The 21564-nt window shown below is 40.6% G+C and overlaps 1 protein-coding gene across 2 annotated transcripts in view; it reads right to left on the bottom strand.

Annotated features, from left to right (window-relative positions):
* tenm4 (teneurin transmembrane protein 4) overlaps positions 1-21564 on the bottom strand; it is a 178032-nt gene that overhangs the window by 27714 nt on the left and 128754 nt on the right. Inside the window, exons 20-24 of one of the 2 annotated variants that reach the window (XM_080459789.1) lie at positions 19809-20058; positions 19387-19407; positions 13681-13913; positions 10398-10552; positions 3906-4783 (exon numbers count right to left, since the gene is read on the bottom strand). In XM_080459789.1, coding sequence (XP_080315915.1) covers positions 3906-4783; positions 10398-10552; positions 13681-13913; positions 19387-19407; positions 19809-20058 — 1537 coding nt within the window. The remainder of the gene's footprint in view (positions 1-3905; positions 4784-10397; positions 10553-13680; positions 13914-19386; positions 19408-19808; positions 20059-21564) is intronic. The other variant, XM_080459788.1, reaches the window with a different exon arrangement.

Below are 21564 nucleotides of genomic sequence, written 5' to 3'. Positions count from 1 at the left end.
AGAGTGTGATATTTCCTCCTCAGTGTCACAAATTGTAAAGACGTGTCAACACAGGCGGTAAACACAGCCGCAAATCCATCAGTGGCAGCAGCCCGCGGTAATAAAACTGCAAACTATCAGATTTAATCACCGACCCACAATCAACACAACTTTCAAAAAGTGTGAAATATTTGCCCAAGTTGTCTTTTCATGAATTAAAAGTTGGTCAAGGTGAGAATCGTTGGACTCTTCGAGCTATTTCAGCACCAACGATAAAAATGTATTTCATTCTGTGAATGCCCTTCAATATATATATATATAAAGAAAACATGAAAAATGAGAACTTAGAGTCATACCTTCATACATGTGGAAAAGTGCTAATTAGCTAAAAAGATTAGTGATAACACCTAATCTTATTATATGGTGTATGAAATTGGGGCACTGAGGTACGACTCCTCGGAGAGATGAAGCATCTCTGGAGCCTACAAATCAGTCAGTTCATCACATACAGGAACACGAGTGGCCAGATTGTTTTGTTTTGCTCAGAGAGCACATCAGCATCCAACAATTTGAAATCTCTCAGATTGCCTGGTGTTTGAGAATAGCAGTGAGTGAACAGTACATTACTTAGAATGAAGACTTCTCTCAGTGAACTGAATACAGATTGGAAAGCCCTCTTCGATGTTGCTGCCTGCCATAATAAAGCCTCTAATAAATGAGATGACGGGTGCTGGTTTACAGATATTTTCTTGGTGCTGCCATCTCAAATATCCAATATGGAAAGAAAGAGTGGGAGAGGAATCATCTCCTGGAGATAAATGTTATCTGATCTCCGCTGTACCAGGGACTGGGATTCATAGATGCAATTCAACCTTAAGTCCACCACTTCAGAAAATAGCAAAGTAATTTATATCTAGGCGTTTGATTTCTTTTGATAGTCTTAATTTCTTCCTCAGAAATATTGCACTTGTCGTGCAATCAGCAGCGAAAGCGATCCGTGTCACACGTTATCAGCATGGTCACACTTTGAACTGTCCGCTTCATTTGACACAATGCCCCTGTTTGCCTTCGACCCTGCACAAAGGACTAAATCCACACGACAAAAATCTAATCCAAGAGCCACACTACATGCCCCAGCTTGATCACTGACCCAAACTCTCTCTGTCTCAATTAGGGCCTTGAGCTAGTTCCATTTCTCGAGCTTCACCGCTGAGCTCTAATGGCTCCGGCCTGCTTCAGCTCAGCCGCTTATTAGCTGGCTTTCTCTGGACATGTGGGGGGGCAAGCAAGGGCAGGGTGCGCAGCGGAAGGAGAGGACCGGTTTCCCTCTGGACGACCACGAGTCTGTTCGGATCGTGTCACCTTTGTGACACACGCAAGCTTCGTGACCTTTCATGCTGAGGCCCAACAATAGGCCTAACAATTCGCATTAGCATCACCGAATTTATACAGTATTTTCATATTTTCTTTGCTGCCTGAAGCTTTCAGATCCAAAGTGACTGATTCTTTTGTTAGTCTATTAAAGTACACACAAGAGCCTTTTTTAAAACCTTGCTGTACTGAAGATAAGTAATATTCAGATGCCTTTCAGAATTCGATTCATCTTTGGTAACCATCAAACCTAAAGACGCATCATTACAAGAGATATAAAAGGTGCTAAGTAATGCTTACAATAAACATCCGTGTAGCTTTTTGTCCTTTTCTTCACGAGTCAATTCTTGCGTTGTTGTTGTTCCATTCAAATACGTTTTCATCTATAGACCACAAGATGTGATTGCACATAATTAATATGGCTGAAATGTTTAGCAGTGCACTTTGTTGGGCAGTGATAAATGGAGGTTCTGATGCTAACAAATTACGGTTCTGACCCTCGGGTGTTGGAGTGACCTTCAAAGCTAATTATTGCAGAAAAACAAACACTCTAAATGAAACACGGATGAAATGATTTGCTGTAGGTAATGTGAGATGATTGCTTCATTTGATAGGGTTATTTTATTTTTTTCCCACCATACCTTTAAATGCATCAATGTTTTAGGGTGGACAGTAATATGTTGAAATTGTGGAAATCCCTCAGGAATCAAACCGGAGACTCACTTGATCAAATATAGACATGCTTAAATCACAGGTTTTCAATTGTCTTATTCCTATTTATGTTATTTTATTTGTGTGGATGGGTTGTACATGTTTGAGGCTACAGTCTGTGCACTGAGACACCATAACGTTTGAATTTTTTCTTTTTTTTAAGCAGATTGAAGGTATCGTATGAAGATACATCAGGGTGTGGATGTTTTCAACTAATGGTAATTGTTTTGTTTTAGAATACGTTGACATATGCTTGAAATTTGTGTCTGTCGCTGTGTTTGAAATAATTAAATCTCAGAGAAATTTCACTCTAAGTAAAGGTTAAATCATACACACATTCTAAAGGTTCATTCATGCTGTACATGCACACACAAATAGCTCAACCACCTCAAACAGTGTGATCATTAATGCTTCCAATATTTTCATACATTCAGTGTAATAGATTAAGCTACTGGCAATCATAAGGTGCCAGAAGAGAGAAGAAGGACAATAAGTAGAATAGTTACCATGGTAAGGGAGGTGGTGCTAACATTGAGTTTGAAAAGAAGGAACAATCAGAGACAATCAGAGGTTTGTGACACCTCTTCATTGCATTTAATTAAATATATTATATTAAAATTACAATTTTCTAATTAAATATATGATACTTCTAAAAGAAACATGCAAACCCTCTATTACAACACCTCAAATAACCATTCCACTCTTAGCAATTCAACATATTCAAGATTTTCTTTTTCTAAAAAGCTTTCATTTTAAGAAATTTTAAACAATAACTTGTTTTTCTTGGTGAAAAACCACATGCATAGTAATATAAGGATGTCTTTTATACACTTTCAATGCCAGTTTGTGTCACTGTAAATATACTGACTGTCTGTTTCTATATATGTAAGAGTATCCTCAGCCATTTCACCAACATTCAAAGAGAAATAACTCAAAATTCCAACCACCCACTGAATTGGTTGAGGCTGCAGGCAATTCACTCCACCTTGAGAGATGCCTATGCATGGCTGCTTTAGTGCCTTTTCCACTGCATCCTTTTTTTTAGCACAACTGTCTCAGATGACGACCAAATCAAACACAGGTGATAAATGTCTGCTCACATTAAACACAGCGTCTGATTATGTGTCAGAGTTATATTCCTCCAGCGAGGTGTAACAGATGTCTGACCAGCCAATCTGCTTAATCACACTTTTTGGAATGACACGCAGTTAGCAAGGCATCCCTTGCTACGTCGCATTAAGCAAAGGGACAGATTGCGCCACATGCGAGTCACAAGGACGTAAAATCCTAACATGGAATGCTGAAGTGAGTGTTTTCAGCAGCCCCCTCGCTATAGGTGTAGTTCAAACCAATCAATTACTACCCCAGGCTATTCTATTAGTCCTACATTGCAGTGCTTTACCGACGTACTATGGTTAAAATGTGCTTGCCTGCAGATATATGTTCTCCCTGCACCCAACGACTCCAAACCGGCGATGGCCTGCAGTCTGTCACTTTAAGCAAGGGTGCAGATGAGTAACATATCATCCAGTAATCCTATTCGGTATGATAACAGCAAATAGGATTACACCCATACTTCCACAGGTCGTGTATTGTGAGTGACACAGACGTCCAGACGTAAGAAGAGAGCTTATATGCCGATATACTAAACTCAGATGACAGAAAGCTCTAAACTCGCAAATGCTGTTGAACTTCTAGAAAGCTTTGAGTTCAGACACTAGATATGACTTTGAGCAAACTACAAATTGGATTTTAGAGATTTAACAGATCTCTTATTTGCCCTTGGGTAGTCAGCTCAACTGGACTCTAACATTTAAGGTATAAAAATTAAAAGAGCTACTCACTCGAAGAAGGTTGTCCATCCGTTTTCATCCGTCTTTGTTGCTAGCAGTCCCGAGCTTCCGTGGTAGGTCATGACAGCCAGCTCCTGACCCTGGGCAGCGACAGTTTTGAGGGCTGTGTTCGTGCCAATAGTGAACCAGAACGTCTGTCCATCGGGGACCATCAGCCACAGAGGCATCCCTGTTGTGTCTCGTCGTATGATCACCGTGTTTTTGTTCTTGTCGGTAATGCTGCTCAGGTCTCCCACCCCTGTGTAGGTTAGATTATAGAGGTGGTCTCCTGTAGTGAGACTTTGAGTGAAAATGTGGCTGCCATTGGAATCAAACAGATACAGTTCGTCGTTAATAGGAGAGGACACCTCGTACATGCTGAGCGGATTGAGATAGGGTTTGTTTTTGCGCACATAGCGGATGCGAATATTGCCCAGATCTGCGATATAAAGCTCTCCATCTGGACACACAGCCAAAGAGGAGGGCGCTTTCAGTTTAGCGTCCTTGGCATAGCCTTCATCTCCAGAGTAACAATCACAGTTGGCGTCGTTCTTGCAGTCACAGCCGCTTGGTGCCCCGGCGACGAGGGAGATTTCTCCATTGGTGGACACCTGTCGTACTCGGTTTATTTTCTTTTCATCTGACTCAGCGATGTACAAAATGCCTGTGTGAGACACAGCTAGAGCGTTTGCAGACTCCAGGGTAGCGTGGACCGCCACTTTACTCAGGAGGAAATGGTCGATCCCGGGCACCTGGCAGTGCATCGGACGTCCAGCTATGATTCGGACTTGGTGGTTCTCTGAGATCTGAAGGACTACATTGTTGTCCAGCACGTACAGGGAATTGTCCATGGGGCTCACTGCCAGGTCCGTGGGCCACTCAAGACGCACCTAGGAGGAATAGGAAACAGAAAAATATCAGCTTCAGGTCACAAAAACAGGCCACCCTCCTATTGATCAGCAGAGTTTTCACTTCATCAGAGGGACAAAGTGACCAAACAGAAGAATCATTTAAAAGCACTTAGAAAGATACACTGCGGGAAAAGAAGAGCTGAAAGCAGAAGGATTTATTATCTGATAATAAGCAAAAAAATAACAGCTGGTGCACCGTTAAGAGCAGGAAGACAATTTTTTTTGATCAAAGATGATAACAATGGTGGTAAGAAGGGCAGCATGAGAGGAGATCATTCAAATGATCAGATTAAGTGAGAAAAGTGCACTGCAATGGATCATAAGGAAAGTGGACACATAAGGACAAAGCTTCTGCATCCTTCACCTCTGCAGAGCCTCTGTTTTGCTTGCTTTGGGTTATTAATTTTGTAATGACAAGAGATTGCATGAGTCCTTGAAAAATAAACTGGGGCACACTAACCAAATGAAAGCCTAGTCCGTCTCTGGCCGCCTAAATTATGACTTATTGTTCTGCTAAGAATGTATCAGGCTTTTAACAAATTGGAATGATTGGCTTCATCCAATTTACCAGTCTCCCTCTCACTTATGATCCCAGTGGGATCTCTTAGAAACATAATATGAAGTGCCATATTTCAATAGAAGCCTTGGAGCTTCAACAAAGAAGACTGATTACAGCCTGGACCAGAATACAAAGACATTTTGGGAATTTGAGCAACATTGTTTTGGATATTTTTTCCTATTCGAGGAAAATATGGGGGAAAAAAAGGTACTATGGTTGCTTAATTTTCCACAATTACCTGGAAATGCAAACTGCATGCATTGTTTTATTAGAACAGACACAGGAACATCTCCTGGGCATCACGTTATCCATTTCTGTGCATTAAATAGATTAAATCTAATATATATATATATATATATATACTTAGGTTCATACACACACACACACACACACACACACACACACACACACACACACACACACACACACACACACACACACACACACACACACACACACACACACACACACACACACTGTATATATATATATATATGTATGTACATAATCTGATACATACTTAAAAAATATGTAGGACACAAAGTTTGGATGCTGTGAGTGTATCACGTAAAAACCCAAAAGCTGCTGCTAAATGGACTTCACTCATATAGCAAGATTTCACTACTTTCGCAGGCTCAAAGCACCTTACACAGTTTGTCACATTCACCCATTCACACATGCTACTGGTGATAGAGCTGCCATGAATGTGGTCACTGAGAGCAACACACCACGACCCTGAACCGGTATAGAAGATGAGAGATGGATTGATGGACCTGATCTGATTCTTTCCTGCCATACTGTGTTTTTTTTCTTTTTTTGTTGTTGTTGCAAAGACGCACTAAACTAACCAACCTATACAGTCATAGCATTATTCTGACTTGTTGCATGAAAACTAAAGCATCTTGTCTTTTGTTCTTACAAATGTTTATGTAGGTGAGGCTTTACTCCTCCCTGCTATTTAAGATGCATCATTTATGTGTGATTAAACTTGAGTCCCCAGCCACATTTAGGAAATAGCATCTTTCATGAACAAAACAAATTTGAAGGCTTAGAATGATTTCATTCAGTAGAATGTTATTGATGGAGTGGGAAGGGCGTGGGCAGGTGGTCTTTCATGATCTTTGATGGATGCTCATCCTCCCACTCTTTGAAAACCCCTACAATACAAGATTATTCAGCTATGCTACTCAATTCTAATAGAGCATTAAGGATCCAGTTAGCGACGACTAACTGCATCCAGGTTGAAGACTACCAACCATAATAAGTTTTTTAAATACCTGTTATCTGCACTTTTTACTTTTCTAATTTCCGTGTTAATGCTGATGCAACAACTCATTTAAGACTAACCAGGGGCTCCGTGGAGATGATTATGATTCTGCAAGCTTTGTACTGGTCGTATTCTCAAATCCCTACCTTTCTTTACAAGTGAAGTGTTCACCTTTGACTGAGAAACAGATTTGAGCGCCACACACCGCTCGCATCCCATAAAACCTCCCATCATCCCCCACAAAACGGAGGAGGTTTATATAACAGGATCTATCTTTTGTGGGCACATACAACAAACAGGAGACTGGCAGTGGATACGTGTCGTCTCTCAGTGAGCAGAAAATGCATTTACTTGGGTAATGAAGGGGAGACTTTCAATTTCTTAAAACCTATTTCTTGTCAACACTGGTGGTTAAATATTTCATGAGCCAGAGTGTAGAGCGGCTCAGGGGAGTTGCCTGTAAGGAGGTTTTCACGCCACTCTGACTGATGAGGGGGTTATTTCTCGAGCTGCTGTCCCATATGCTGTAACCCGATCATACCCTCCCCTTCATACAGTGGGGCATCTGTCAGTAGTGGCTGAACGACATCTGCAAAAATAAAGAAAAAATCAAAATGGACTCATCGGCGAAGGAAGCGAGACACGAATTTGCACCAACGCTATTTATAAATGCATGTGAACTCGTATTAGAACCATAATGGCATTCAATCAGCAATTTCCTCACTCTTTATTTGAATCAGCATGATGCCCGTCTGAAGAAGAGCAATATGTCATTATTTGAAGTTCCCCTCAGATTTGAATTGGATGTCACAGTCAGAGACTCAATAAAGCTTTCTGAAGCCCCTAACACCCTTGAAATATGCTCAAGTGATCTTGTTTTAAGACATGGGTTCCCTCTATTTAAGTTTGAACTCAGCAGGGAGCAGGGAGAAGATTTTCCAGACTTGAAACTGAAAATGGAGCAGATCTGTGAAACAAAAAAAAACAAGTCTTGGTTTAAAAAACTTGAAATATTCTTCATTAAGGTCAAATCTGTGTCCTTTATAATACAAAGTTAAAAGAAAGGTTGCAGAGCTTTACATGGAGTTATCAGCTAGTTTGAGCTAGCTGTACAGAAAACAATAACCTCATCGGAGGTGAGAAAGAGAGAAATCTCCCATTTTGCTTTCTTCCCTGAGAAAGGTGTGGTGCAGCAAAAGTAATGACCAGTGTGATGAGGCTTCTCCAGAGAAGCTCCCGTTCTAAGTGAGGGGTTGGGGAGTGTTTGAAGTAGGAAGCTATGTGCTCCGAATTAATTTTTAATGGAAGCTTTTTACTGTCTGAGTGTCTCTGGCAATGCTTGTGTGATTTGTCATCATTGTGGAGCTGCAGTCAGTCTGCCTGTGTCCTCGTGCCTGTGCAACTGGGATTACAAGCATCTATAGGCGCGTGTGTGTGAGGTGGTGAGGGAGTGAGGGAGCGGCGAGCAAGGGGTCACGGGGGGGTACGGCATTCCCCCGAGGCTGGAAAATGGGCAGCTGAGGGCTTTCGCTTCCTCCGATGAATACATCATCTTACAGACAGAAACGCTTCTCTATAAAGACATGCAAGTTCCCCCTCAGCACCTGTTTGTCGTTGTACTCGGCACCATACACAATGGAGCAAGTAACAAAGTAGTGTATGCACATGGAGCCCGTCAGAGACATCAATCAAGCTCAGAGTTTCCCCTAATCATCAAGCTGAAACAATTCTAAATATTGCACACGACATGCAAAATAATCTTTGGAGATACTGCAACAGCAGGTATGACAAAGAGGAAAAACAGCAGTGCAGAGTCCTCCTACCTCTAACCATATGCAAAAAGTCAGATAAGTCACGTCCAAAGGGAAGTCACTGAGCTGGAGAGTGATGTGACCTCAGCCCGGTGTCCTTGCCTGGAGCACGTGTGCGCGTGCACGTGTACAAGTGGTCATGTGCATCAGTGAACATGTGTGCATGAATCCAGAGCCTGTGAGGGCAAAGGTCATCCTCGTCATACCCGGACAGCTATGGGTCAACGGCTCTCTGCATTGGGGGACTTGTGGCCACTCTGCTGCAGCAGTGTGTTTCTTTGCAGTTTAGGATAGATGGACTCCAATTAGCTGTTCCTTTGCATTTCCTATTTGTATTTGATTGTTAAGTGGATGAACTCTCAAATGCATTCTGGAATGATCAAAGCTTTCTGAGTGAAGCTCAAACCAGCGGTCTGCAAGTCGCTGCCACCAAATGAGATTAGTCACATCTCCAGGTGTCGAGAGACGCAGGCTTTGCGAACACTGACTTTTTAAAGGACAAGTACAAGTGCAAGTACTAACCTTTAACTATTTGCTGATACTGAGTACAGATACAAGTACTTATTAAATGCCATTAAGTCTACTTTTTTCTACATCCATAAACAATATGTGTGAGTTGTTATCGAATGTTTTATCATGTATTTCCATTTTAATTCTGTTCCATTACATAATTATATGATTTCTTTGCCACCCAGAAACAAATTAAACGCTGAAAAAACTAATCATAGATATATCCTGACAAGTTGTTCTTGTCCCCTGTGGGGGAATATATTTCGAAAACCTCTCAAGTCAAGAACAATTTATGCTGAGTGAATGAGTCCGGTCATGATTTGGGATTTCTAGTGATGTCTCAGTTGTGACTACTAGAGCAAATTAGCTTCCTTGGAATGCAATGCACATTTTACATTTTAATCTGCATTCAGAGTGGTGCAGTGGTTTGTCTCTCGGTTAGAATAATACAAGTCCGAGCAAAAGAGCCATTGAACATCTGAACTGTCGATTGTTCTGTAGGCAAATAAAGTCAAACGGAAATTCCAGATGCTTTATGAACTTATGTTGAAAAAAAAACATGCATCAAGTCTGTGAAAGTATTCAGGTTGGAATATTGTTGATTCATTGTAATATCAAGCTACATTCATATTGTACAAACAGATGATAACATAAAGTGCAACTAGTGTGACCACAAAACCACAAGAAATGCAAATGTTTACATTCTACTATCTACATATATTTACATATATGTAGACTTAATAAGCATATGAGAACTTTAATCAAGACATTTTGTAAGGAAATCAGACCCAATGTCCACTAGATGATGAAAAAAAGCTTCTTTAGGATGTTTCTTCCGACAGATCACACTGTTATATCGCGGTCTGCACCCTTCACTCACAAAGAAAAGGCCAAGGTTGTGTGGAGTTAAAGATTCTCTCGGTGCTGCTCAACACAACAGGAAAAACAAACAAACATGCATTTCACTACCAAAGTTTGTTGGGATTGGCTACAGTCCCTGTGACCCCAACTCAGAAAAAGCAGGTATGTGAAATCAATGGATATTTCTTTAAACTGCTGTGCTTAGAAAAATCTAAATAAGTTTCCCTGTGGGTCTCAGGAGGATAAAATGTGCTGACATGGGCTTAAGTGAGCATAAAAACTGTGTTCAGCCTGAAAACCGACAGTGGAACCACAGAAAGACTGTAAAAATGCCTGCGAGCGCTATCTGAAACCTTCTTCATTTGTATCCTTTGTGAATCTTAATCGTTTGAGAAAAGTCCTGTGAATATCAACAAAAACCTCAACAAAGGGTCACTACATGTGAGCTGGGAGCGAGGCAGATATTGCAACAAAGGCTTCACGGGAGGGCGCAAACATCCCGTGGATTGGGGTCATTCAAGGAGACTGGTCCAGGCTGAGAGACAGGAAAGCACATGCCAGCTGCGCCGGTCGTCGGGGTCATACCTGAGAGATGTCCATCACAGCATCGCAGCTCAGGGGTCGGGCAGATGTCAGATCATTGAAGCCCAGAAGGGTGGAGATGATACCGTTCTGATCAATCCTGCGGATCATGGTGCCATCAACGAAGAAGATTACGCCGTATTTATCCACGGTAATGCCTGCAGGTATTAAAGAGCGGCAAATATTCATCAGTTATTCTGCTTATCTGCAACTTAATGTGAGGACAGAGCACCGCTAAATGACAATTAGGGGGTATTCCCTGCAATAAAATTACAGACTAATCATAGCAATGAAAACAAATGCTGGGATTGATTTTTTTTTTTTAATCGATACTTGAGAAGAATAGAAGCATCAAAATAGATGAGGAGTGGCTAAGCATTCATTCAATTACAACAAAAAAATGTCGTCAATATTTTTTCTCGCTCACTCTCTTGGCCTCAAAACGAGAAGCCCAGTTCGCTAATCTTAGCAACACGTAGCTTTGTGTTGATTCAATTACTTCCGAAATAAACAACCAGCATGAAAGCAGCTCTGTTCTGCTTTATTTTTCTTCGCAAACCTCAACTATACATGTGCACATTTCAGAGGGACAGCGTTATTTCAGTACATGTGACTCATCATGCCGTCCCTGCGGAGGACAAAAAGCAAGCATGTGATCTAATGACTAATGCATCAACCTAACATGAAAGCAGGAAGAAGAAAAAAAAAACCCTCAGCAAATATAAAGAAAGAACAATTATTCAGTGGGAAATTCACTGAATTTGCTCCATGGATGTAGTGAAAGAGGTAAAAATATAATTTGTACTGTCAGGAGAACAGGAGAACGTGAAACTCAACAATATTATTCTTCAGTTCACCATGTGCTTTACAAGTTACAGATCATAATGGATTTTTATTTCACTGTTTGCATCTTTAAAGGCTTCAAACATATGGCCAGATGTCGCTGGAACTCAAAAAAATAGTAAGCTAGTTTATACAGTATTATGATATGAATAACTTGTCAAACTCTAGAAATGATCTTTAATGTAGACACATTTCTACATCTGTATGGCAGTGCTGATCACCTGAACTGACTCACCATGTAATATAAACTGGTTCTGGCCTGTAGGCCATACGTTTGACATCCAAGCTATTCGCTCCTTGATAGTGGCTGTTGAATACTGACAACAATACATTGACGTTTTGACGATATGTTGAGCTGGATCAGTCTTCAAACAGGATTTTTCGTTCATACATCTACAGATCTGAGTGTGAGCCAAATATGAACTCATGTCTGCACTAAGTACACACCACAACGTTTTCATTTAGCTCCCCTCTAGCATTAATAACATCCTAGTATACTCATTATAAATTGATTTTAACATAATCAATTGCATTTTCTTTGGAAGTAGGACCTACTAACCTGTCTTTCCTCATGCTTGCACACATTAATTTATAAAAATCAAGTGATACAAAATGTATTTTTCTTTGTGTGGCTCTATTTCTAACAGTCCAGTCTCTGACCACTCCTCTTCTTCACCTCCCTGTTTATCATTCCTCTGCTCACAGGACTCAGGAGGAGCAGGCATTGACTGAGGCCCCTTTCACACGACAACGTTTCACGTGACAACACCTAATCCGTAAAAAAAAGTGTTCCGTTTACACTGCAGTGGCAGACACACTGTGCCAGGCCACAGGAGGGCGCTGATGCTTGTTTTTGTAATGAAACCACACACACGTGTGCAGAGAACAATACGCTATGAACGTGAAGAAAATGGTGATAACCCGACATCTGTATGGACTGATGATGCATCGGATGTAATCGGGTGAGTCTCAACTATAAAACTACTGATATGGACGATAAAACTAGAATATAGACAATATAGTCAAACCAGTCCCGGCGTCAAGAGGGGGCGTGACTGTCCCCCTTCAGTCAAAATGTAGTATTTTATTTTTTTATATTTGTTGTTTTCAGTCTATAACGTGTTCAAAACAATCCAAAACTCGGAAGAAACTCCACTGACTTGTTAAAACCATAATGAACAGTTTTAGAAATTCAAATTCCGGGTTTTCAGTGGTCCTTGAACCCACCACACGATCACGCACCTGACGTAATGGTATCAATCCGCCACAAAGAGTAGTCAGTGGCTGTATATTTTCAGTCACCTCTCACGTATCACTGATATCACAATGGATTTACGAAAATGGCTAAAAAAGCCCAAAAAAACTACACCGTCTGCGACGTCCCTGCAGCCTGGCAGCATTAACCAGATAGCCGGTGGCTTAGATTAAACAATTGGGCTGCATAAGTTTTCTCATACTATGCATCTCGTCATTGCTCCCCTCGGTTTTCAGCCTGAGCTGGATCTGGGACTGAGTCAAACTACTACGGGGCGCCATGTTTGTTTACAACTGAATGAGCAGGAGGGAGGGGGAGAGATGTGCATGCGCAGTAACAGGCTCTGTAGCCTCCGGCAATCTCCGCAGGAGGGATTAGTGCCGTGAAAGAATCTTTCCACCTTGGGAGCCGGATTAAAAATTTCACGATACAGTGGATCCACACACTGGTGTTGTGTAAACGTACCCCCAAAAGTGAAGAAAGTTTTGCGGATACAAGCGTATTTATTGTCGCGTAAACGGAGCCAGAGAGGAAGAAAGTATTTCAAATTACTCTAATTCTGTTTTTGTTTTTTTTTTAAGATTAACTGATGTGAGCAGAACATGTTTACTCTCTATCTAAAACAGTAAAAAAAAAGGCAATTCCAGTTATTAACATTGGCAGTAAATACATTAACTCTTTTCCTTTGTGCCGGCTCTTTTTAATTAAGTTGATTAGTTTTTTCCTTCAATTGATACATTCAATGTGACATTTTAGTCCTTAGGAAATGTAAACAGTTGTCTTTACAGAATTACTCAGAAATTTCAAAATGTCCCGAAACATGGAGGATATTTGGGATCTTGTAGAAATATCCCAAATTATGTTGAGATTCTGTCTTTTTGTATAATACACCTTGAATTTTTAAAACCTGAGATTGAGTCAGTATTACTGGATGTTTTTGAGAAGCTCATATTACACATAGATAAATCTACCGGTAGTTTTTAATTCTACGGTAATACTCCATGTACAATGTATTTCTATGGGTGCAGAGCATTATCTGTCTGTCTCTAGTAGTTTTTGAATGTTCTAGAATCCATAACATAGTTTATGAGTTATTATGAAGAATTCAAATTCAAATTCCAAATCAGGAATATATCACTAACTAAAACAGAACATGCTGTATTCCTTCCAACAACATCCATGCTCTACCTCTGGGGTTAGTGAGCGTGGCTTCCACAGCCTTTCCTCCGTCACCACAGCGAGTGTCATCGTACGGTAGGCACTGGTCACCAGTGCCCGCCACCAGCTCCAGATTCTTGGCCACATCCTTCACGACGTTCAGGGATTTCACCTTGAACACCTTCCTGCTGCTGGTGTCTGACAAGTACACGGCATTGTTGACGGGGCTGGTGGCCAGGTAGTACTTGAGAGCGGGGCTGTTGCTGAGCGAAAGCAAAAGAAAGGAAGATGCACCAGTCAATAAAGCTGGAAGGGCTACAGCGCTTTCAATAAGAGACATTGTGTAATACAATTAAAATGGATTCAAAAGCCATTTAGAGAGTCAATTGGGTACAATTAGAGTTTAAACCCAGGACATGGAAAAGAAAAATTGAATGAGATTAAACATGACAAACTAAAATGAGATTAAACATGACATAATGGTAGAGCTCTGAACTCATCTACAATACAGGCAGCTTAGTTAGAAATCCGTGCTGTTAAAATAGTCTTCAAATGCAGATCAGAACATACAGTATATACCAATGAGAGAAAACATTAAGGCCCCTGACAGGCTAAATGAATCAAGCTGATGATTTTGTCAAGAGGTGACATTTTTCAGGCAGCAGGAACATTTAGTTCAGGAAATTGATGTGTTGTGGGAAAAAAAAAAAACTAAACTTGGGCGAACAAAGTGATCTGAGCGACTTTAACGTGAATGTGACATTCTGTTGGCTTGATGACTGGGCTGAAGCACCTGCACCACGGCAGGTCGTTGTACTGCGCTCCTGGTTTGGGGTTAGCGCTCACAAAAAGTGGTCTAGGGTTAAATCAAGGGAGCAGAAGGCTACAGTGGCAAAAATTAAAAAAAAAACATACTGTTGACCGTGACTGAAACATGTCCGAATAAACAGTGCACTGCAGCTTGACGTGTAGCTGCCGGCTGTTCACTGTCCATACTCACTGTCCAAAAATACAAGCTCTGTAATGGTCATGTGAGCGGTGAAGCTGGACAATGGAGCAATGGAGTGGGTAGACTAATACAGAAAAATATAATGGGCTTGATCTATGAAAGGTTTGTGCATCGAAAAACGTGATACGCGCACACCAGTGCAACGTGATCTACTAATGTGACCCAGTGGAGATCGTGCAAAATAACACACACTACTGATTTACTGCATTTGCCTTCATGAATATGGAATATCAGGCAAGTCTCCTAGAACAAGAAATACACTGGATGAAATGTACACTAATGGATATACATAAAATAAAGAAAAGTAAAATGAAAACAGTATTTATAATTGTGTCTGCTTTACTGGGTTTAAAAAAGCAAGGGAGACATTTCTTTAACGGACTCACCATGAACTTTGTTTACAGACTTTATGAGACTTTATTTTCTGTGTTGTAATTCACACTGTGTACAACTTGAGAAAAGGTCTCCAAGTACCACCATTACAGCTGACCTGGACAAAGCACAAGCTTACCCTATTTGATATGGATGCAAAGAATATGAATCAATATTAGGATTATTTATTCATAATTGTTTCCACCCAAAGACACACTGTACAAAACGGGTAGCATTATAACAAGTACTTAAACTCATCCTAACAAGGTACAATACCTCTCTGTCTCTTATCCACACAAGTGAGAACATTAAAAATAACAGCTGGGTTTCATTCATCCACACATAAGATCACAGATCTAGATCACAAAAAATCCAAATTCCAACTTTTTTTTCTCAACAAAGATATGAAACATTAAAAATCTCACAATAGAAAATCACAAATCTACAGTATAATAAGAATGATCATTCACATTCATGATATTGTTATGATCGACACATAAACACCTTCTAGTCATCACTGTTGCTGTTTTCACCTGTGGGACTAAAAACAGACACCTGTCTGAATATTTGAAGGTCTGAAGCCACAATTGTAGCATTGGTGAGCCACTCATCTTCAGTCTCTGTTAGTCGTCTCACACACAAGTCAACGTATAACTAATCGTCTCCAGCATTCATGCACTCAGTGGATGAACTGGACATGGCTGGCTGATAATGAGATGAACACAAAGGAAAGACGATACTTATTTTAAATATGAATGTCATATGTTTGGTATTTTTCCATTCCAAGTTTTGTACTACTTTGATAAGTTTATATATTTTCAAATATATTTGATTAAAAATATATATTTACAGCATACCACTAGAGGAAGCTTGCGCACTACTGGTGGGACACAGTTTAAGAGTCACTGTTATAACTAAATGATCTTCTGAATTTGTGACAGGTAATCCCCATATGTCAAGTTCAGATTTATCTGCTGTAAAGCGTCAATACATTTGATAACTTCCTCCGACAACAAGTCCACTTTTTGTGCTAGTGGGGAAGCGATGCTCCATCCAGTCACTCAATGGTAAATACAAGTACAGGAGTGATATCTGTTCCAGCCGGTTGTTCTCATATAAAAGTAAGTAAAGCGTGCTTTCTGCAGTGTTTTCCTAAATCAGGTGATAGCTGCTTCAATATGCATCATTTGTCTACTGAAAACATGGCAGCATGGTGAATCATGAAAATGATTAAAAAAAACCAGCAGGGGGAATGTAATGCTCTTGGTAATGTCCTGCAAGGAAATGTCCTGTCCTTGAAAAGGTGCTGACTTAGCCTCCAAATTACCCAGCTCTCAATTCAATTGAGTCTTTATGGGATAGTCTGGACAAAGAGGTCTGATCTGAAGAGGCCCCACTAAAAGAATCTGCTGCAGAGACTTTAGTACCCGATACCACTGGAAGACCTTCAGAGGTCCGGTAGAGTTCATGACTCAGTGGGTCAGAGCTGTTCTGACTGCAGTCGCAACACCCACAGAATGCTAAACAAGTGGTTTTATTGCTTTGGCTGATAGGAAGATAAAACCCTCACATTTCTTTCAAGTCAATCATACAAGACTGAATGACATGCAGTCAATGAAAAAGAAACCACCACTAGATTCTAGGTTTTTCAGTGTTTGAGATAGACAACTCATTACTGACCCAAGAAATTCTAAATGAAATGCACAACACGACTAACCTAGTTATTGTTCGAAGGAAATCAAATAACTATGTTTGCTTTTTCTCTTGGGACTTTTCAGTAAGAAAAAAAACACAAAGCTGATCTAGGGATCCAAAGACATTATGCCACGATCACAGAAAAAGATATCCTATTGTAGTCGCACTAAAGTCAACAGAGTAATCCTTCATATCCACAGGAGGTGGCCCAGCCTGACAGACAGACAATAGAACCAAATATAACCAATCCTGCTGCAGCAGGATGCACGCATTCTATTGGTAAACTCGAGTCAGGATAGGTGTCAGAAAACAAAGATAGCTCTCACAACGCCATACAAATGAAGTGACAAATTTCCATTAAAAAATCTGCTTTTAAAGAATAAAAAACCACACAAAAGATGTGGCTGAAAATACCAAAGCATGACAGATTGTAACCAAGTCTGTGACACTATGCTACAGACTACAGTATGGCAGAAACCTTAATGCAGGACAGACCCTATTTTAAAAGTAACCTGACAGGCTCAGCTGTGCTTCGATGTATATAGGACACAGTAGAAAGGATATTGGTAGAAAAGATCTTTTCCCACCGGGCTCATCCTGAGTAACCGCTCTCAACTACTTGTATTAGTTAAATTTGCATTAACATAGACAATTGATACACATTTTCCCCTTATCTTCAAAAAGCACAACAAAGACTCAGTTTAGTAATGCAGCGGTTGATGCCACCTTTCACATGAGCAGAGTTCTTAGGGCAAGATGCAGCACAGTTCTGCCAGACCTGATAAACATTATGGAAAAACCTGTCAGCAGGGTGTCATTCAAAGTGGATTAAGACCATATTTCAACTCTGACCTTGAGGGCTCCTGTAAGGGTTCGTGGCCAGCATGACAGTGCCAAAGCTCACATTTTTAAAATACAACAAGAAAGACAAGTGGGTCTGTGAAATTGTCATCCTCAGTACGTAATTTCAAATGACAATTGACCTTCAATGAATCAGTGATGACAGGACAGTGCAGCAGTCCTCGGGCGTGGATGTCACAGTGTGCCTGCTGACCGGGTTGACTGATATGTTGGTCTGCAGCAAGTTCCAGGTACGACTGTGCAGCTGAGAAAAAATGTCTGCTGCTTTCGAGTAGGTCAGTAGTAAATCTCAATAACTGGGATCTACTTTGCATTCTATCTCCCATGTGCAATCAGCTGATACCTTATCAGCTCCTAGTTGCATGTAGAACAGTGTTAGTCCCCCGTAGTATTTGAAACTGCAAGGCGTTATTCCCTGACCTTGAGCAATGGCCGTAGACTCCCATCTATATTCACTGACAACATCTAGTTTGTAGAAGATAATTGGATTTTGCTGCATGCTGTCGTGAAAATGGTTGGAGCGGATGGGGACATCCTTAGTAGGGGGTCAATGAACATTGCAGTGAGATCACCCACCTCCCAGCCCTATCGCTGGCTCACACATGAACAGGAGGCAGCCGCCCGTTTTATACAGACACATGCTGTGTTTTCCTGGATAAATCTCCTTTTTAATATGCAAATGTGTTTGGAATACAGACACCAAAGGGACGGGGCTTTGACGTTAGTCTTGCTCTGGCAAACAGAGCATGTGTGTGCATGGGATGGGCAGGTTAGTGTGTAAAAGCATAATGAAATGTCTCTTGGAGGAATAAAGGCTGAGAAAAGACAGTGGCAGAGAAACAGCGTGAGAAAGAGGGGCAATGGGAAGCTTCTGAGTTTTCTGTTAGTGTGGTCAGTCTGGAAAACAGGGGCAAGTGACCGGCATTACAAGGCTTTTCATCCTGTCTTTGACTACATGTTCCCTCGTTAAAGTCGTGACCCTGTGATAGACAATCAATCGATAGCCCCTTGCCTGAGACGCAGTATCTAAAGACAGCACACACGCAAGGGAAGTCTTCACTCCCTGCCTCCTGCCTCGCAAAATGATGTCTTTGTATTTTAAGACATCTGTGAAATGTCAACTGATTTGCTATTTTAGTAGGCACACCAAAACTAGGTACATATAATCCCACATAAAACACAAGTCATTCAGTATAAGGCCCTGTTTGCATGACAATGTTTCTCGTGAAAATGTATTGTTTGTGCAATCCTGATTCGTGAGATTTGAGAAACGTTTCGCATTTACACAGCAACATTTTGAAAAAAAATGGCAGACACGCTCCAAGCACCATTGTCAAGTAAGCAGACACCCAAAACACAACATAGGTTTTACATTTTTGCTTAAAACGCTGTTGTGTAAATGTGGCCTAAGTCTGCAACAACTTTTCCCTTGTGCTGTTAAGCAACTAAGGCGTACAATATTGCGTAAATATGTGATGCAGTTCATTTACATGTAAAATCTAAATGTGATGTAGAAAATTGTAACATAAGCAATTATAAATTTGAACGCAACATAACAGCCACAACTAAAGAATCACACAACAGTTCTCAGACTGTCAACTCAAACAAATAAGCAGAAATATTTTGATCCACTCTCAAATATCCTTCAGCAAAGTTGTTTCACTAATAATGTTGCACCATGCTTGATTATGCAATCTTGTAGAAAGGTGTGGGTCTAATAATCATCTTCCAGACAAACGCACTTACAGCTCACGAAAAACCTCACAAGACACTGTTAATACAAATAGTGTTTGGCTTACCTATGCCTGGAGTCTTTATTTCTGTCAAAGTTTGCCAAAAGCAAGAAACATGTGAGAAAGGAAGGAAGAGAAAGAAGAAAAAAATGTTAGTTGCTAGTCGATAGGAAATAGAAAAGTGGTGAAAAGGATGGGACAAAGACGAAATATAATAAAATAGTTTTCATATACTTAAAAAAGAATTATCAAATTATATTTTCTCACATTACCAAATAACTAATCTTTTCTGCAAGACCTTCTGGCAAAACTCCCATTACTTGATTTGGAGCCCCTCTGAGAGCCAAACTCCAGCTGATACAGGTGAAAGCGTAAGGTAGGACCATCAATCCTTTTCCATTAAGTTCTATCTCCTTCGACCTCGTGGTTTATGACCTGCATGCCGGCCCATCTGAGTGAGCATGGCTGCCAGCAGGCTTCTCCGTTACCTGAGCTCCAGGACGCTGGTGACATTCCCCGTGGTGAAAATCCTCCTCACATAGTTGAAGTCGCCCACGTACAGACTTCCATCCGAGCCACAAGCCAGAGCTACGGGAGCCATCAGCTTGTTTCCGTCAGCGAGGCCATTACAGCTGGGGCAGGAAATGCTGCGCCTGCGTCCATTCCCCATCACACTGCCGATTACAGGAGGCTGCTGAGAGATGAAGACGTTCTCTCCGTTGCCCATGTGGAGAATACCTAAAGAGGGGAGAGAAACAAGTAACACCTGCAACCTGTTTCGGATGAACAGATTTTGGATACCGGGAAGGCTCTGCTTTGCATACATAGTGAGTACAAAGCCATGTGGTCAAGTGGTGCACTGAAGGCAGCAGACTGTTTCCAAATAAGTCAGACAAATTCAAGAGGAATTCATGCATGCCGGCTTTTCCACAGGAAAAAAAAAAAAATCATGATCGAAAACATAATTGCATAGCATACCAACTATGAAAATACAACATTGGAAATTTGCTTCATATTGCAGGGGACATCTCACATTAAATTCAAATGTAGGAGGGGTACACTAAAAAGTGAAAAGGCATGTGCAAACATGTCCAATTATGGAACTTACATCACTGCATTACGTGCTGACTATAAACATTTGGGTTGCATAGAAAACATGTACTAACACATTCTAAAGCCCATGTCCACACTGGTGACCCGTACAGAATGTATGTAGACTTGCCCTCTGGTGGGACGAAATATACTGTCTTTGGTTCTAGACCAAACTTTCAATGAGGAGTTTGCACATTCTCCCTGCATCTGCTGCTCTGCCTGTTCATTTGGGTTTCACCCCACAACCCAAAGACATGCTTGTTAGTTTAATTTGTGGCTATAATTTGTCTGTGTGAAGGTGTGTCCATTGTTTCTGTGTGTTTGCCCTTTGATGGACAAAAACCTGCTCTTAATGTAATCCTACCTGAATAGGCTTTATCCTTTCAAGTATTAATAGGTTTATATGGAATACTTCTTTTTCAAATTCCATGATATCATTCTTGATTGGTTGAGGTACCAAATCTGCTTGATATGTAGTTCAGTTAACGATCACAATTGGATGCTTCACTGCAGGGGTGTCAAACATAAGGCCAATGGCCAAAACTGACAAATGGCCAAAATGCAAAAACACCAAGCAAATTGTAAAAATTTCAAGGGAAATTTTCTTACGAGATGCGAATACAACCTCGTTGTTATCAAACTAGCCTCAAAGCCATGATGTCAGGGTGAGTTTGTGAAAACATACATAATGCAGCAACTACAGGAGACATACCTTTTGACATTTCACTGTATTTTGCACCAGAAAGTATCATTGAAATTGGCTTTTTCAGTAGCAATTGTTTGGTTTTGTGAAAATATTGACATTTTCATCACATCCACTCCACGCCACAACAAAGAAAAACTTAAAATTTTTAAATTGAAGGTTATTATGGTACTATTTTACTGGTCTGGTCCATTCAAGAAGAAATTGGACTGTTTGTGGCCTATGGATGTGGCTGCTGCTACTGATCGGGTAAGTACTATACGTGGAAGCTATTTCAGTTCTATAATAACAACAATGAGTCACTTATTCTCAAATATTTTTTAGATGAATACACTGTGTCTCTTTTTATTTCGCATGAAATAGATTTACACCCCAGTTTGATGTGAATATTCACATCAATCCATTGTTGTTCTACACTGTTTTATTAAGTCACCAATCCAATTTTTGAT

Source organism: Lipophrys pholis, assembly GCF_963383615.2.
Source record: "Lipophrys pholis genome assembly, chromosome: 3".
In the NCBI taxonomy this organism is placed as follows: domain Eukaryota; kingdom Metazoa; phylum Chordata; class Actinopteri; order Blenniiformes; family Blenniidae; genus Lipophrys; species Lipophrys pholis.
Note: the sequence above shows the minus strand (reverse complement) of the source record. Positions and strands in the feature narration are given on the sequence as shown.